General features: G+C 37.8%; 3 protein-coding genes across 3 annotated transcripts; 2 read left to right on the forward strand and 1 right to left on the reverse strand.

The window, feature by feature from the left end:
- The first annotated feature begins 1236 nt into the window (after positions 1 to 1236).
- On the forward strand, positions 1237 to 2187 carry LOC136175784 (olfactory receptor 51H1-like). The gene has a single exon (XM_065946005.1). It carries the CDS (start codon positions 1237 to 1239, stop codon positions 2185 to 2187), a length of 951 nt encoding a protein of 316 aa, XP_065802077.1.
- A 6882-nt stretch (positions 2188 to 9069) lies between these two features.
- OR51T1 (olfactory receptor family 51 subfamily T member 1) lies at positions 9070 to 10077 on the forward strand. Its single transcript, XM_065943833.1, has one exon. The coding sequence runs from the start codon at positions 9094 to 9096 to the stop codon at positions 10075 to 10077; it is 984 nt and encodes a 327-aa protein (XP_065799905.1). The 5' UTR covers positions 9070 to 9093.
- A 7494-nt stretch (positions 10078 to 17571) lies between these two features.
- On the reverse strand, positions 17572 to 18507 carry LOC136174857 (olfactory receptor 51A7-like). The gene has a single exon (XM_065945117.1). It carries the CDS (start codon positions 18505 to 18507, stop codon positions 17572 to 17574), a length of 936 nt encoding a protein of 311 aa, XP_065801189.1.
- Positions 18508 to 18575: the final 68 nt, after the last annotated feature.

The raw sequence follows: 18575 nt of genomic DNA on the forward strand, positions 1-18575 counted from the left end.
CTAATTTCCGTGAAGAAAAAGGACAGGGTCTGAGTAAATGAGACTGAGTGGGAAGATTGGGAATATTTATGAAAAGGGGTTAAAGCAACTCTTCTCTGGCTCCTCTGGATACTAGTTTTCTTCTTCTCCCACAACAAATTACCATGAATGTAGTGACTCAACATATATATATTTATTATCTTACAGTTCTGCATGTCAGAAGAACAACACGGTTCTCACTGGGCTAAAATTAAGGTGTCACTAAGTCTGCATTCCTTTCAAAGGACTCCAGGGAAAATTCTACTCCTTGTCTTTTCCAGCATCTAGGGGCTACTCCCATTCCTTGGCTCTTGGTCACCCTCCTTCATCCTCACAAGTCCTGCTGAGTCTTTCTCAAGCTGTTGTCTCCGGTTTTCTACAGATGGGAAATTTTCTTAACTTTTGAGGACCCATATGATAAGATTTGACCTATCTGGGTAATCCAGGATAAACTTCCATCTAAAGTCCTTAATTTTAATGACATCTTCAAAGTTTCTTTTGCCATGCAAGTCACTATATTCACAGGTTTCAAGAATTAGGAGGTGAACATCCTTAGAGATTATTATTCTATCATTGTGTGTCCTTATAAAATTCCTTGGAAAGCCAAGTAATTTCTTCCTTCATCACCTGCTATAATCTAAGGTCCTTTTAGTATCCATACACTACTAGGAATGCAGATAGTCAGAAGTTTAGTCCTTGGAGACTATTTTTCTTATTCTGTCCCACATCATGCAAGTACAAAACTTGAGTTTCAATGATGATTTTGTCTAAATCACAACAATTTAAGATCATAATTAAGATACATACAGGTCTTTATATATGTGTTCATGAACAGTCCTTGTGTCTTGTTTGTGTCTGATGATATTTCTTTTCTGGTTATTTGCATCAATTTTTATGGTCCAGATAAATGTACAGTATCATTTTTTCCTTAGGAAGGAGGCAAGCAATGACTACATATTTCTAGGTGAATTGTATTGCAATTAGCTTAGGTGTAGATTAAAGTTTTTTGTTGTTGTTCTTTTAGATATCTTAGTATATGGTGGTCAGTAATAGAGTTGCTTCATGGGGGTGGGGATATCAGTTTCTGTATCAGACTGCGAACATGAAATATTTGTCACTGTCTCTCAAGGCTACCATCTTAAAACTTACTGTCAGTGATTCTAATTGATTGACTTAATGAGTTCTTCTCTTTTTGCCTAGTCAAAGCTTTGATCCACAATGCTGTCATTCAACCAAACTATTAATAACCGTCAGAACTTCATCCTTACTGGGATTCCAGGAATGCCAGAGAAGGACTTCTGGTTGGCCCTGTCCCTCTGCCTTCTTTACAGTTTCACATTCCTGGGTAATGTCACCATCCTAGCTGTCATCAAAGTTGAACAACACCTCCATGAGCCCATGTATTATTTTCTGGCAATGCTACTTGTCACTGACCTCAGCCTTTCATTGTCTTCCATGCCCACCATGATCAGCGTTCACTGGCTCAGCTGGTGCTCAGTAACCCTTGCTGTCTGTGTCACTCAAGTGTTCTTCATCCACACCTTAGGGGGAGTAGAATCAGGTGTTCTGGCGGCCATGGCCTTTGATTGCTTTATGGTTATTTGCTTTCCTTTGCACTACGATACCATTATCACTCATGGATTCATCGGCAGGATTGGAGCAGCAGTCCTGCTGTGGAGTGTGGGGACTGTGCGTCCTGTGCCTTCCCTCATCAAAAGGTTACCTTTCTGCTACTCCAACACCCTCTCCCACGCATACTGCCTCCATCAGGATGCCATGAGGCTTGCCTGTGCTGACACCCGTGTCAACAGCATCTACGGCCTCCTGGCGGTGATCTTCATCATTGTGCTAGATGCCTTGATCCTTTTGGCTTCTTACTTTCTAATCTTCCAGGCAGTATTGGGCATTGCTTCCTGGGAAGAGAGATTCAAGGCTCTCAGTACCTGCCTCTCTCATATCTGTGCCATGCTGCTCTTCTATGTACCTCTCACTGGCATGACTGGGAGTCACTGCTTTGGGAAGCATTTGTCCCTTGTAGTACACACGGTCATGGCCGGTACCTACCTGCCACTGCCTTCTGTGCTCAGTCTGACGGTATACAGTGTTCGGACCAAGCAGATCTGTCAGTGGATTGTCCAAGTGTTCCCTGGGGGCAGGGTGGGCTCTTAGGACTTCTGTGCAAACAAAATCGAGTCAGAGAAGAGGATCAAGTACAGCATTGTCCAATAGGAATTCCTGCACTGATGTTAAATGTTCTAAATCTCTGTTGTTAATATAGTAACCACTAGCAACACATGGTTATTGAGCACCTGAAACTTAGCTTGTGCAACCGAGGAACTGAATTTTTTAATTACATTCAATTCTAATAAATTGAAATGAAGATTTAAGTAGTCACATGCGGTGAGAAGCATCTAATAGGTTTTTTTTTTATACATTACAGAAGCATCTAATAGGTTTTTAAATGCCATTGCATAATAGTTTTGATAAAAGCAAAATTTTAACTTGATACAAATATGAATGTTTCTTTCTCAAAATGGCAACTTTTCAATATTTATATACAATAAAATTTACTGGTTTTGGTATATAGTCCTATTAAGTTTTTGCAGATGAATAGTCATGCAACCACCACTGATACCTAGATTCAGAAAAATAAAATCACTCTCTCAAATTACCTCATGCTGCCCCTTTAGTCAACTCCTCTATCCATGCCCAACGCTGACAAGCTCTAATTTGTTTCCATGCATATAATTCTTGCTTTCCCAGAATGCCATGGCCCACATAATCTTCCATGTCTGGCTTCACAGTGTAATGCATTTGAGATTCACTCATGTTGTTGCCAACAAAGGTCCGTCTAGTCAAGGCTATGGTTTTTCCAGTGGTCATGTGTGGATGTGAGAGTTGGACTGTGAAGAAAGCTGAGTGCCGAAAAATTGATGCTTTTGAACTGTGGTGTTGGAGAAGACTCTTGAGAGTCCCTTGGACTGCAGGGAGATCTAACCAGTCCATCCTAAAGGAGATCAGTCCTGGGTGTTCATTGGAAGGACTGATGCTGAAGCTGAAACTCCAATACTTTGGCCACCTCATGTGAAGAGTTGACTCATTTGAAAAGACCCTGACGCTGGGAAAGATTGAGGGCAGGAGGAGAAAGGGATGACAGAAGATGAGATGGTTGGATGGCATCACCGACTCAATGGACATGAGTTTGAGTAAACTCTGGGAGTTGGTGATGGACAGGGAGGCCTGGCATGCTGAGATTCATAGGATTTCGAAGAGTCAGACACGACTGAACTGAACTGAACTGAACATGTTGTGGGTCTTTGTAGTTTATTTCTCTTTATTGCTGACTAGTATCCCATTTAACAACTTATTTAAGAAAAATTCTCAGATTGTTTTTGCTCCATTGTAATCATGCTGACATACATTGTTGAATATAGGATATGTCTTCTTTTGTCTTTAGTGTTTATTTATATGTTCTATAAATATATTTCATAAAAATAGTGTAGGCATATATAATGGATTGGAAGCAGGAGAGAAATATATTAAAAATAAAATAGCAAGTATAAAGTATGATGAATTCAGTGAGCTAGAATAATAGGGAACTCTGTATAAATTTTTGATATAAATTTCAACTTTATTTCTGTCCAGAAGACTTTTCTGACATGCCCTTTATTATGTTAGAGTTTCTCACAGTATATATGCTCTAATTACCTAATAGCATTGTGTCCCTGCTTGTCTACATACTTCATAAGAACCATACCATAAGAGACCCTTTTTATACTACATCTGTCTATTTCAAGTATGTACTTAATATAGTTCATAAGATATGCCCTTTGTGAATTAATGAATGAGTGAAAACTCTATTTTATCAAGATTGATTTCATGCTGCCTAACTTCTCTGTCTCATTTAATTTTAGTAAGTCTCATTTGAAATTTCCAGAGTCACTCATTTTTGCTGAGAAGAGCCAGTGGGAAAGGATGGTATTTACATATAAATCTAAACATTACTTGCTGTATAAAAAGTTTATGCTATAACTTAATCTCTCTAGATATACATTGGGATGGGTATCTCCATCTTTGCCCAGTGTATCTGGTACGATATAATGAGACATGGTTGGAAAAATGGAAGGATAAAAAGTCAAGGATTATTAGATACGGTGCACATATGCTAAGTTGCTTCAGTTGTGTCTGACTCTTAGGGACCCTATGGACTATAGCCCACCAGCCTCCACCATCCATGGAATTGTCCAGGCAAGAAGTGGGTTGCAAAGCCCTCCTCCAGCACATCTTCCTGACCCATGGATTGAACCTGTTGTCTCTTAAGTCTCCTACATTGGCAGGTGGGTTCTTTACCACTAGCACCACCTGGGAAGCACATTAGATACGGTAAGAATTACTAATTTACTGGCTACTATGGAGAGACAGATTCTTGTCAAAATGAGGCTAAAATGAGCTATAAGCACATAGTTGAGAATCAAGCAATCTATAGAATGGATAGATTGAGAACCATGTATTACAATCACATTTTCTGAAATATCAGTGCAAGCGGTTGACCAGAGAAGGCAGTATAGCATATCGTTTAAGATTAACAGCTTTAGAGTAAGATAGACATGGGTGAATACCAGTTCTGTAACTAACTAACTTTTACAGTTATTCAAAACCTCTTTGAGTTTCAGTTTCAACTGTGGAATAATAGAGAATAATACTTAACCTATGAGCAAGATAATAAACAAATACAACAATGTGTTTCAAGGGTTAGTGTGATTTTTGGCAAGAGTTATGAGCTCATCAAATACTAGTTTAATTATGCTTAGAAGGGTAGGTGGGCTGCAGATGTGATTCAGTTAATAAGATGGCTTCTTACAAAGGGATCCTGAGTAAGAGGAGGAACATAGGAATGACAAGGAGGACAACAATACTTGTTAGAGTACATAGTGGAGCTGAGAACATAGGGATGACTCTCTCTGCACTCTGCTGAGCCTGCTCTGACATCAGGGAGCATCCCGGGCTAAGAATCTGTAGCCTAAGGCAGGGTGAAGAGGAATGGTTGCAGTTTTCTGACCCAGGCAGGCAGATTTTGAAGACACCCATTAATGTCAGCCCCCAGGGCCAGGGCTTTGCTTACAGCCCCTGATATATGGGATTTGCTTGGGCCTGGGAGCAGGGTTGGAAGCTGTGTCAGGGAGATGTGTCTGAGCTGTTGGAGAGGAACATAGTCTTATGGGCACCATAACTCTTGATCCAACCAGTTCGTTCACCAGCCCTCTGTTGTCTTGTGACTCTACTAATCTTCCTATAAATCCCCCACTCTTGGGAGCTGGCTCAGTCCCTGCTCTGTGGTGGGATTGAAGAGAAGTTGGTGCTATTTCCTGATGACTTAAGCAGGTAAGAAGATTGCCTTAGTGGGTAGGAACAGAAGGGAAGGGATTAAAAAGTGAGAAATGCTAGGAGAAAGAGGAAAAGAGAAGATCAATGAAGTGATGGAAACTATAAATAAGGTAGGATGAAGAAACAGAGGGGTGTGATGTAGCCTTGAAGAAATTGAGACAGGAAAATAAAGGACATGAGGGAATGGGAGGAAGAAAGAGAAAAAGGGATAGAACTCATAACTCTCTGTGATCAAAATCATTTAGAAATCAGTCAACAATAATTAAAGTTTTATGTTATTCCATACCCTCCTTTATGTAGCTAGCACTAAGAGAAGAAAATCAGGCATTTCCAAGCCTTTGAGAAACTCACACTTGAGGCAGAAAAAGGAGACGGTGCTTGCATATGTAACTTACTGATATCAACCATACCTCATTATTGAGTGAAATGTAAGATCTAACCATAAAGTGGTACAGAGAAGTGGAGGCGAAGTTTCAGGTTAAAATGTCCTAGATCTGTCATGACAGCATTCCAGATGGTGGAAAGAATAGATTTCAGTGTGGAGAAACGAGTAGAAGAAGGTGAGGATTTGTCTGTACTTTACCGATGCCAGTAAGCAGTGATGCTGTCCTTTGGATCACTACATTATTTAGTTGGGTAGATCTTATACAAGTCATTCAATCTAGCTTTCTGTATGTGAATTGATAGATGTTACCGACAACTGGTACTATACTCTAGACTACTCTTCTGGTTAGTAGATAGTACAGAGAAAATCTTGACAAAACTAGGCACTGAACTTTGTCCTATAACTTGTTCCAGAGTGCATGGGCTTACGTGAGCTGGAGAGAAAGCCTTCTCCTTCTCCTGCCTACATATCTCTATCCCATTGAAAGCAATTTTTCCAGTAGCATAATGAACTGAAATGAGTCTCCTTTCCTCCTAACCCCTCATATCATTCCATATTATCTTTTTGTCCTTTATGAGATACAGTTCAAATAAGAGAAGATAATTGATATCTGATTTTTTTGTCATCTTTTGATTACATTCCCATTCTAAAGCTCCTCTCTACATCCACCAGCACGTGGAGGTATACACAATACAAATATATGTGGACATCCATGCATATTTTTATACAAACTGAATGACTCCACAAATATTCTTTAAATAAGCCATAAGGACATTGTTCTGTGTTTTACTTATTTCTCATCTCTATACTTCCTCTAAGTCACATACTAGTGTATAATAGAAACTGTTCTTTCATTTTCAAGGAAGAATATCACAGTGTTTAACTGTCTAACTTCTCTCATAAGCCTGATTTCTCAAATGGTCTATGGTTTAATAAAAAATGGTTTAATGGATTTTGAAGTTAGTAAACTTGGCTTTGAATCCTGAATGTGTATATATAATTTTACCTTGTCAGTTTCATTTCCTTTCTCTAAAATAGAATAAACATCTGTATCAATTTTTCCTGGTATTATATAAAATTACATGCAAATTGGCTAACAAATGGTGACACATGTAAAAGACTTTAATTCTTTTCCTTTTCTCTTAACTTACCCTCCTTCTTCTCCCAATCAATAAGAGGATTAATTACTCTCCTTATGCTCCCGATATCTATGGAAACAGTTTGCCCTCAAAGCTTCCAGTCCCAATTTGTATTTCTCTAAGCTAGTCTTTATCTATTATCTATCTACCCACCTGTTAATACACCTAATGAAAACTAGTTTATCTGAACTTTTATCACCTTGCTTGGAGAAAATATAAAGATGAACACATATGTTTTATGTCCAGAGAGCCAGAATTTTAGAGGAAGAAAGAAATGTGATCAACCAATAGAATATTAATGTAATAAAAAGCATATGTAAAGCACTGTTGAAAGACAGTCAGTAGATCGAGAGACTTTATTGCAGAGAGATTCCAGGGTGGTTATCACAGAAAATGAATTCACTTTTAGTCATTGCTTATCAAATTGAAAAAAAGTTGTCACTAGTCTTCCTGATTCTTTGTGTTTTATTCTCAATCACGTATAACAATACTAAATATTATAGCAGAAAAAGCAATTAATTTTTTTCCTTTGGTGTAACAAGTAATTTTATCTGTAACCATCTAGAGTAGATTGAAGGATGGGAAGAAAATAACCAGCAATCCCTCATTTATCTTTATAAAACAACTGGAAGGATCTGCTACTCACAAATTCCTTGTATCTACTCTGTCACTGGTGAAGAAAGGCTAGATTAGTGAAAAATAAGAGTAAGAATATTATGATTGGTTATATCTACACACTGGTTAGGCTGGGTATATCATTCCTTTTGGTTTTTTCCTTGATAACTAAATGTTCCAAGTGAAAAATTAAAATGAACAATGACAGTAGTGCTTATTGGAACAGTCCTAAATAGAATTGCAATGCTTGTCTTAAATATCAGCTACAGATTCTGCCTCCCCTTATGACATCATCTGTGTGTGTGTGTGTGTGTGTGTGTGTGTGTGTGTGTGTGTGTGTGTGTGTGTGTTTGCAGCTATTACTCTATGGGCTTTCTCAGTGAACTACCTGATGTTCCAGTTTATGATGGCACCTCATCCTGTCTGTCTCTGAGTGTCTCTCTTTAAGTTCTTAGTCCCTACTTCCATTCCATTAATGCTTTTTACAGTCATTCATCTCATTTTGCTGAGGTCCTCTCACAATTTTTATACAAGTATTTTGTCTAGCCTTACCCACTATCTCTAGATTAGGATGCTTAAAATCATGTATTCTACAATATTGTTTGAAAATTTTCACAGGATTCATTAGGGCAAGCTACTCATAGTGAGTTAGTTACAAGTTACATGGTAGAGACCTAAGGGAAGGAGTAGAAAGAAGTACTAAAGTGTAAGCTTGGAGAAAAGGAAGATATGGTCTTGTTATTTCAGTAGACCAGGAAAAGGATACAGAGAAACAGAATTAGAGCACAAGATGATGTGGGGTAGAGAAGAGAGGAATTAAGGAAGCTACTCCATTAAAGGAAAAGAAATAAAGAAGCTCTGATACCTAAAGGATATTTCTAATAGAGTCCACTAGGAGAGAATGGCTAATAATTCAGGTACAAGGGTATTTCTGGATATAAAATCCTAGCCAATCTTCCAGCAAGAACATTATGAAGTATGCTTTCACAGGTGCCCTTAAGAACTGCCCTTAAGCACTTCTCCATCATTTCTGTAAAAACTCATACAGCTTGGAGACTTTTTTTCTTGAGTGCATGTGGGATCTTAGTTCCCCAACCAGGAATGGAACCCATTGTTCCTGCAGCAGAAGCTCATAGTCTTAACTGCTGGACCACCAGAGAAGTCCCAGCTTGGAGATTTAATACTAAGACCCAACAGTTGTAATCGCAGTTGTTGTTTTGTTGGTATGTGTGCATGTGTGTGACATAAGTCTATAAGTATTTCCTACTTCAAGTCAGGGCTGGTCTGGGCAATAGGGTGGGATGAACCTAGAGAGATTGATGGTTTTAACTGGGAGATGGTAGAGACAGAAAAATAGGGCCAGGTCTGATAAGAAAAAATTAAGATACTATAGAATTATGTGATAGGTATCATAATTAAATTGGAGGTTTCAAATACAGAGACACATTGTGCAATTTGGGAAGAGTTTATAGAAAAGGTAGTGCTTGAAAAAGGATCAATATGACAAATACTATTATTGTTATCTTTTTCAGGACGTGTCCTCAACCCACCATGATGATTTTCAATAATACCACATCCTTCCCTTCAACCTTCCTCCTCACTGCCTTCCCTGGGCTGGAACTTGCCCACGTCTGGATCTCCATCCCTGTCTGCTGTCTCTACATCATTGCTCTCTTGGGAAATAGTATGATCCTGTTTGTCATCTCTGTTGAGCAGCGTCTCCACAAGCCCATGTACTATTTCCTCTTCATGCTGTCAGCTGCTGATTTGTGTCTGACCATCACCACCCTCCCCACTGTGCTTGGGGTTCTCTGGTTTCATGCCCGGGAAATCAGCTTTAAAGCTTGCCTCATTCAAATGTTCTTTGTACATGCTTTCTCCTTCCTGGAGTCCTCTGTGCTGGCAGTTATGGCTTTTGACCGCTTCATGGCTATCTGTAACCCACTGAAATATGCCACTGTCCTCAAAGACAGGATGATCATGGTGATCGGACTATTCATATGCGTACGGCAACTAATTTTCATCTTTCCCATACCTCTAGCCTTGAAGAGTGTATCTTTCCAGGAAAGAAAGGAGCTTTCCCATCCATTTTGTTACCACCCAGATATAATCAGAGATACATATTCCAACCCCTGGATCAACAGCTTTTTGGGCTTGTTTCTTCAGCTCTACATGACTGGTACTGACTTACTGTTCATTCTTGTCTCCTATGTCCTGATAATCCGTGCTGTCCTGAGCATCGTGGCCCCCAAGAAGCAAAAAAAAGCTCTCAACACTTGTGTGTGTCACATCTGTGCTGTCACTATTTTCTATGTGCCAATGATCAGCCTGTCCTTTACACATCGCCTCCTTAGCTCGACTCCGAGGGTGATCTGTAGCATTTTGGCCAATGTTTATTTGCTCTTACCACCTGTACTGAACCCTGTCATTTACAGCTTGAAGACCAGGACGATCCGCCAGGCTATGCTCCAGCTACTTCAAACTCAAGGTTCATGGAGCCGTAATGTGAGGGGTCTTAGAGGATCATTGGACTGAAGGGGAGAAATTTTCAGTACATAAAGTATTTAAGTAGGAGAGGGATTTATATCCATGTCATCCTCAGGCACTGCAATTACTAAGACAATTTAAGTTAATTATAGAAGTAGGAAGACAAGAATCCCCTAAATTTATCAAAGAGTTCAAACAAGCAAGCATTAATTATGTATTAGTCCCTCAAACATTTGGGGCTTTCCTGGTGGCTCAGTTGGTAAAGAATCTGTCTGCAATGCGGGAGACCTAGGTTCGATCCCTGGGTTGGGGAGATCCCCTGGAGGAGGTCATGGCAACCCACTCCAGTATTCTTTCCTGGAGAATCCCCATGGGCAGAGGAGCCTGGTGGGCCACAGTCCATGGGCTGGCAAAGAGTTAGGACTGAGCGACTAAGTCCAGCACAACACAGCCCTCAAACATTTAAAGTTACTATGTGGACTTTTGTGCATATTAAAAGCACAGAAAGGCTAAACGCACACAGAGTGAAGTCATCTTAGTCGATCCAGTTAAGCAATTTAATTATCTGCTTAAAAATGATAATTCTTAGGACCAAAACAAATGACAATAATTTTATTTTTCATTCAGCTGAACAAAACCATTTATTTCTGTGGTCAAATTTCCCAGTGGGAATTGAAGATTTTTTGGTAAAGCTGGTAAACAGAAGAGTCACATGTGTGTGCAAAGGTTCACACATAGAAATTTGTAATTTCAAACTGGGTAATTATGGTAGTAATTGGCTGTAATTGTAGTAACTGACAGTAATAATTGACTGGTTTCATTTCCTAGATCACCTTCAGAGACCCCTGCCTCTGTCTGAATACATGCCCTGCACTTCTCTTTTTGTTTTTTCCCTTTAATCCTTTTCCTCCTTAACAAAAATGAAACTTTCCAAGTTCTGTTTTGTTACACCTACAATGAGTGAAATTTATAAAATCACACATCACCTTTTATTATTTTTCCCACGGCCTTGACAGTCTAATACAGTTCTGATTCTGACTCTATGCCCCTCTTCAGTGTCTCAGGACTGAAACTTTTCCCTATTCGCCCTGGTTTGTTGAGTTGTTAATTTTCTCCCTAGCTGTTAGGTTCCTTGACCTTTTTGTGTACTTGTTACCATAGAATTACACAGTGGTTTTGATGCTTTTTAATATGACATTTGTGGATTACCTCTATTAACAATATTTATTTTCTGAAAAAGTAGCCTCAGTACAGGGTTGACAGGATATTGGGAGAATTCTCCTAACTTTTGTTTCACACAAAGGGTTATGAAATTTTAATTCCACTCAGAAATTTATGTGTAAGCTCAATGGACCAAATAGATACTCTGATCTAAGCCACTTATCTCCTCCCTCTAAGCCAGCTTCCTATTTCTAGCAGACAGGGAGTTGTTGTTGTTTAATCTCTAAGTCGTGTCTGACTCTTTCTGACTCCACGGACTGCAGCATGCCTGACTCCTCTGTACTCCACTATCTCTCAGAGTTTGCTCAAATTCATGTCCATTGATTCAGTAAAGTTATCTAACCATCTCATCCTCTGCCATCCCCTTCTCCTTTTACCTGCATTTCCCCCCAGCATCAGGGTCTTTTTCAATGAGTCAGTTCTTCGCATCAGGTGGCTAAAGTATTGTAACTTCATGGATCGCAGCATTGTCGTGGTGATGGGGCTTGCATAACTCAATGAAGTTATGAGCCAGGCTGTGCAGAGCCATCCAAGATGGACAGGTCATAGGGAAGAGTGCTGACAAAATGTGGTCCACTGGAGAAGGGAATAGCAACCCACTCTGGTATTCCTGACTGGAAAACTAGACAGGGAACCCCACTCCCAAATTCTGGTATGTTTGCTTCAGCTTTCTGTTCAGCTCAAGTGCTAACAACCCTGCGACTTGGCTTTTCCCAAACCCCAACCCACTTTTCTCTAACCATAAGCAATGATATCCATGTATTGTTTATAGTGAATATTATTTGCATGATTTCCTTTTTATACAGAATATTCAGATGTTTTTGATATCTCACTGGAATCACTTAAATGTCACACAAATGTGTATGCCTAAAGTCACTATTTTAAGTGGAGAAAAATCAATGTATGAGCATACATAAAGTAGTGCAAATGGAAATAACATTTATTTTTTAGCCTTCAAGACCAGAATCACAGCACAGAAGCTCTCTTGGCCTTGTGAATTTTGTGGGAAACCTTTATATTTCATCATACCACAATTCAGTATTTCAGATTTCAATATCTCATCTTCATGTTGCTGCCAAAGCTAACATGAACTGTTGTGAATACTTATGGACATTATTTATTTAAATTGTGTGAATATTAACACATTTCACTTCAGTAATATAACTGTTAGAATACAGGATAATGCACCAAGTGTTACAGGGCCTTTCTAAAGTATAAAAAATTCTGAGTTCCAAATGTTTTAGGTGAGCAATTATAGAAATGTGTAATTGTTCTTCCCGTTTTATGATTGTCAGTATATAAAGCAGCCTGCTATATGTGTTAATCTTTCATTCCTCCGATTGTACTTTTTATAGTCAACTCAAAATTCAATTGCTCAATACCAAAACTGCCTTCTCAATGTTGAAACACTTTCATCAGTGTATTTTATAGTAGTTGTTATTAGTAGATGACTTTGCATTTTGGTGTTATTTTAAGCAATGCATTTAATATATTTATTTTTTTCCTAAAAAAATTATAAATGTCATATATATGTATATTTAGATATAATTAAAATTTTGTGAATATATTGGGAAATACAGAACAGTATTTAAAAGATAACAAAAATCATTCACAATTCTACCATTGAGAAATATTATATGATCTATGACCTAAACTCTTTTTAATAAGCCAACATAGTATACACATAACATATATTTATGAACCAGGGTAGTAGGGTATATTTCAACATATATTTCTACTTGTAAATTTGCCTGATGTTACTCACTATTCTCCATTAAATCATATATTATATTAGATTAACTTTCTTTAGGAAGCTTTCCTCTGATTCTTCACTAAAATAGGCAAACTGCCATTCTTTTATTTGTGCTTTCTTACATTCATGCTTAAGGTTACTGTACTTTACTCAGTGAATTTAATTATCTGTTTTTTCTCCCTACCACCAGACTATAAGCTTGAGAGTAGGCTTATGTTTCATTTTCATTTAATCCTAAACATCTAATTTAGTGTTTAGCAAATACCACTTAGTTCTGACTGCTGTGTTGCATGGGTGAATAATATTTAATATTATTTGTTTATCATGGCTTATATTATACTTCCTATTATTTAACATTTCAGTATTTTATGGTATTTCTATCATAGAAAATAACTCTCAAAATATATTCTTATAAATACATATTTGACCACACATAGAATGTGAATTGTTAAATTGAGTGCGTTAGTTTGTAGGCTCTGGAAACACACTGCCTGGGGTAGATTCAAGTTTCTAACACCATAGTTCTGTGTCCTTGGAAAAGCTAACTGCTCAAAGCTTTAAATTCTTAATCCCCATAACAGAGGGGAACTCATAAAATCTACCATCCTATGCTCTTGCAAAAATTAATGGAGTTAATGCAGGTAAATATTTAGCCCAAAGTGTGGTAGCTAGTAAATGGTGAACATTGCAAGTATCATATTATTATCTTCTAAACTGTAATGATTTAAAAGCCATTAAAAATCTAATTGCTTTTCACTTTTCCTTTCAGCTTTTACATTTTTCTTATTTCTTTAGAAAATTGTTCCCATCCAGAGGTTAATTTATTTACTTATATTAAAGTAGATTTAAAAGTTAGCTTTGAACATACTTCTTCATTTATCTTATTTTTGTATGTGATTAAAGATCACAAACACATGTGTAGTTTAAATAGGTGCTAATTTTTCCTACCATAATTATTTGAATAGTCAACCTATTTCAATATTGCTCTGATATTCCTTAATTATACATTAAGTTTTCATATCATGTATGGTATACTGAAGTGTGTTTTTTATATTTCCTTGTTTTTCCCATTGATTCATTGACCAAACTACACAGAATTTATAGCTGAGTAATAATTGTTCTTATTATAAAGAGCCTTGTTATAATTTTTATTTATTATTATCATACTCTTCAGTTTAATCTTATAAATCTATTTTTGGAATTATTGGGTAAATTTCTAAATATGCTACTGGGAGCTTGATTGAAAATACATTAAACCAGTATGGTAATTGAGGAAAAGGGACAAACTGAAACCTATTTACTCTTCTGATCAACAAACATTTATTGACATCTTATGACTTGAGTTATTGTAAAGATTTGAATATCTGAGTTGAGGGTAAACACTAAAAAGAGAATAAGTATTCTTTCACATGTTTTTCATGACAATGTATTTGCTCTTTCTTGTGCTTAAATAGAACATTGACTGTCTTTTAGGGCAGCTTCTTTAACCTAAAATGTATAGTTATTCCTTAATGATTTTGGCAATAAGTTTTCTATCATTCCAGATATTCTGTATGCCTGAAGTTTATTATCATATTCTGAATTGTTAAAAGATTTTACTGCTGTTGTTCAGCAATAAAATGTGTTGAGATGAGAGTTGAGAAATGTGTCAGGCTACTATTCAAATGTCATTTCCATACACCATAGAAGTGCTAGAGATATGCCAATCAGTGTGATGTGTGCAGTTATTTTAAAGAAATGAATTACAAGAAACAGAGGCAGACATGTGAACTAATAAACATAACATAATTGGAAACTGTTAGGGTCCTCAGAGAATTTAGTGGTACAAACTGGGAGGATGTACAAAAGTTTGTCCCTCATTTTCCTAAAGAAGCTATAGACATCGAGACAACATCAGTTGTTGCATAACAAGAACTCAGTGAAATTCACCTGGGGACATCAAATCTATAGTAATATTTAGAGAACAACTTCTTCAAAATGCTTTTTGGGAACATCAATAATATTAATTATTTGTGATTTTGATTCAGGAAGTAAAACATTGAAATTTATTAACAGTAATTTTCTCGTTAGCTTATTCTAAATTTTATGCTTTCTTTCTTTGTCCCCAACTAAATACTCATGAGCAAAACATGAACAAAAGCCAAGTGATATAATTTATAGGAAATAATTTGAGGTAGCCAACCATTCTTAGTTGGCTATTTACCTTTTTAAAAGTGGAACTATATATGCACGAATATTATTTTATATTCCTTAATATATGTCTAATATGTCATTTTTTCTGTTAGCTCAAAATTATTTCTAACATTCTTAGTGTAATTGAACATGCCGAATACCAAATACCAAAATACCAAGTATCTAAAAGCATTAAAATAATTATTTTAGAGCATATATTTTAAGGCATTTAAGAATATCAGTGCTTTAAAAATTACTGTGCTACTATTAATAGCTTTCCTATTTCTTACTAATAGCAGAACTGCCCCTCTGTTTTCTTTTAGTAAATATGGCTTTTTGAAACCCTGTTGTAAGTTAGAGTAAAAGAAAAGCAAACCTGCTCTGTCTTAAAGAATATTATGCGTTTATTATCAGCTCAAGGTTGCATGCATGCTCAAATGTGTCTGACTCTCTGTGACCCCATAGATTATAGTCCGCCAGGCTCCTCTGTCAATGGGATTTTCCAGGCAATAATACTGGGATGAGTGCCATTTCCTGCTCCAGGGGATCTTCCTGATCCAGGAATCAACCCCACATCTCCTGTGTCACCTGAATTGGCAGGCAGATTCTTTACCGCTGAGACACTTTGTCTCTATTTGATGGTTAAGAGCAAAGACAACATCACAAATTATCAGAGAAATGTAAATCAAAGCTAAACTACAATGGGGTATCACCTCACACTGGTCAGAATGGCCATCATCAAAAAATCTACAGACAATAAAAGGGTGTAGAGAAAACAGAATCCTCTTACAGTTAGTGGGAATGTAAATTGGTGCAGTCACTATGGAGACAGAATGGAAGTTCCTTAAAAAACTAAAATATATTTATCATGCTTGCATTCCTGCTATGTTGCTTCAGTCATGTCTGACTCTGTGAGAGCCTATGTAATGTAGCCCACCAGGCTCCTCTGTCCATGAGATTCTCCAGGCAAGAATCCTGGAGTGGATTGCCATGCCCTCCTCCAGGGGATCTTCACGACCCAGGAATTGAGAGTTACCATATGTTCCAGCAATCCCACTCCTTGGCATATATCCAGAGAAAACATCAACTCAAAGAGATACATGCACCCCCATTGTTCATGCACCCCCAGTGTTCACAGCACTATTTACAATAGCCAAGACATGGAAGCAACCTAAATGTTAGATGAATACATAAAGAAGATGTGGTATATTTATACAGTGAGATATTACTCAGCCATAAGAAAGAGTGAAATAATGCCATTTGCAGCAACATGGATGGACCTGGAGATTATCATACTAAGTGAAGTAAGCCAGACAGAGAAGGACAAGTATCATATGATATCACTTATATGTGCAATGTATAAAAAGATACAAATGAATTTATTTACAAAACAAAAACAGACTCACAGACTTAGAAGATAAAGTTAGGTTATCAAAGGGGAAAGGTAGTGAGGACAAATAAATTAGAAATTTGAGATTAAAATACACACTACTATATATAAGAGACATAATCAATAAGGACCTACTAAAGAGCATGAAGAACACTACTCAATATTCTGTATTAACCTAAATGGGAAAAATATCTGAAAAAGAATATGTAACTGAATCACTTGGCTGTATACCTGAAACTAACACCACATTGTAAATCAACTATGAAAATTGAAAGTCACCCAGTCATGTCTGACACCTTGCGATCTCATGGACTATAGTCCCTGGAATTCTCCAGGCCAGAATAGTGGAGTGGGTAGCCTTTCCCTTCTCCAAGGGGTCTTCCCAACCCAGGGATCAAACCCAGGTCTCCTGCATTGCAGGCAGATTCTTTACCAGCTGAGCCACAAGGGAAGCCCAAATCAACTATAACCCAATGTAAAATTAAAAAAAAAAAAAAAAAAAAACCAACAAGAGCAAAGGGAGAAAATATATAAGCAACTCATATTTGAAAACAGACTTTTTTCATTTAAATGGGAAATCAAGAATTTAAATTGAGTCCCCACAGCAAATACATGGTGCAGGAAATACAGGCTGCAGGAAAGAAAATCAGTAACTGGTTTGGAGTAATGCCTTTAGCTTCCAGCTCCTCTGATATTCATTCTCTATAAGGGAAAACAATCTCTACTTCCATTTTTACATACTTGTGTTGTAAACACTGTAACTAAAATTCCACATCCATCTATTGATTCATGATTTTAATTATACTACAAAACTATCCCACACATACCTATCAATGCCCATGTAAGTCCTAAGCTCACAGACCTCAATGCCCAGACCATATGTTGTTGTACTGATTACAATCATGACTAGGAAAGATAAGAATGACCCATCCATAATATTTTGCTTAGAAAGGTATTGTTTTATTCCCTGAACCTGGCTGACCTTGCCTCACTTTTCCCCATACCTTTAATTTAGACCAAATTTCCCCAGAACCTTCTCACGAATTTGCTGTGTCTTCACACAGTAGACAATGGGATTCATCAGAGGTGGTACTAGCAAGAAAATGTCAGCAATGAGGACCATGGCCAATGGGGACTTGAGCTTGCCAAAGCGGTGCATGGAAGCCAAAGTTATGATGGGCACGTAGAAGATGAGCACAGCACAGATGTGGGAGACACAGGTGTTGAGGGCCTTGAGCCGCTCCTTGTGGGATCCAATTCCCATCACAGTCTTCAGGATGAATATGTAGAACACAGCAATGAACACACTGTCTGTCATCATACAGAGAACAACAAAGAGGCCATAGATAAAGTTGAATGTGTTGTCAGAGCAGGCAAGCTTCATGACATCTTGATGGCGACAGTAAGAGTGAGAAAGTAGACTCTTCCTACAATAGGTCAATCTTTTGAGAGTGAAAGGAAGTGGGAGCACTAAGAGAATGCTTTTGATGAGAAACGCCACACCTATTTTGGCCACTCTGGCATTGGGGAGGATGGAGCTGTATCTCAGAGGGTTGCAGATGGCCAAAAAGCGATCAAAAGACATGACCAGGAGCACTGAGGACTCCAGATCTGTGAATCCATGGATAAAGAATTCTTGAGCAAAGCAGACATTTGGGGAAATTCCTGTAGCATTGAGAGCAAAGATCCGCAGCATAGTGGGGAGGGATGAGAGGGACAGTCCCAGGTCAGAGACAGCCAACATGGAAAGGAAATAGTACATGGGTGCATGGAGTGAGGGTTCTGTCCCAATCACGAAGAGGATGGTGCAATTGCCAAGGATGGCCACCAGGTACATGAGGCAGATGGGGATGGAGATCCATATGTGAACATGCTCCAGTCCTGGGATTCCAATCAGGAAGAAGGTGGTGATCTCCACCTTAGAGGAATTGAGAGTGGGCATGATAAATTGATTTGGAAGTATTTATTCCTAGATCTGAAATGACACTCTCAGCAAAGGCCTATTATGCA

This window comes from Muntiacus reevesi, chromosome 9, assembly GCF_963930625.1.
Source record: "Muntiacus reevesi chromosome 9, mMunRee1.1, whole genome shotgun sequence".
Lineage (NCBI taxonomy): Eukaryota > Metazoa > Chordata > Mammalia > Artiodactyla > Cervidae > Muntiacus > Muntiacus reevesi.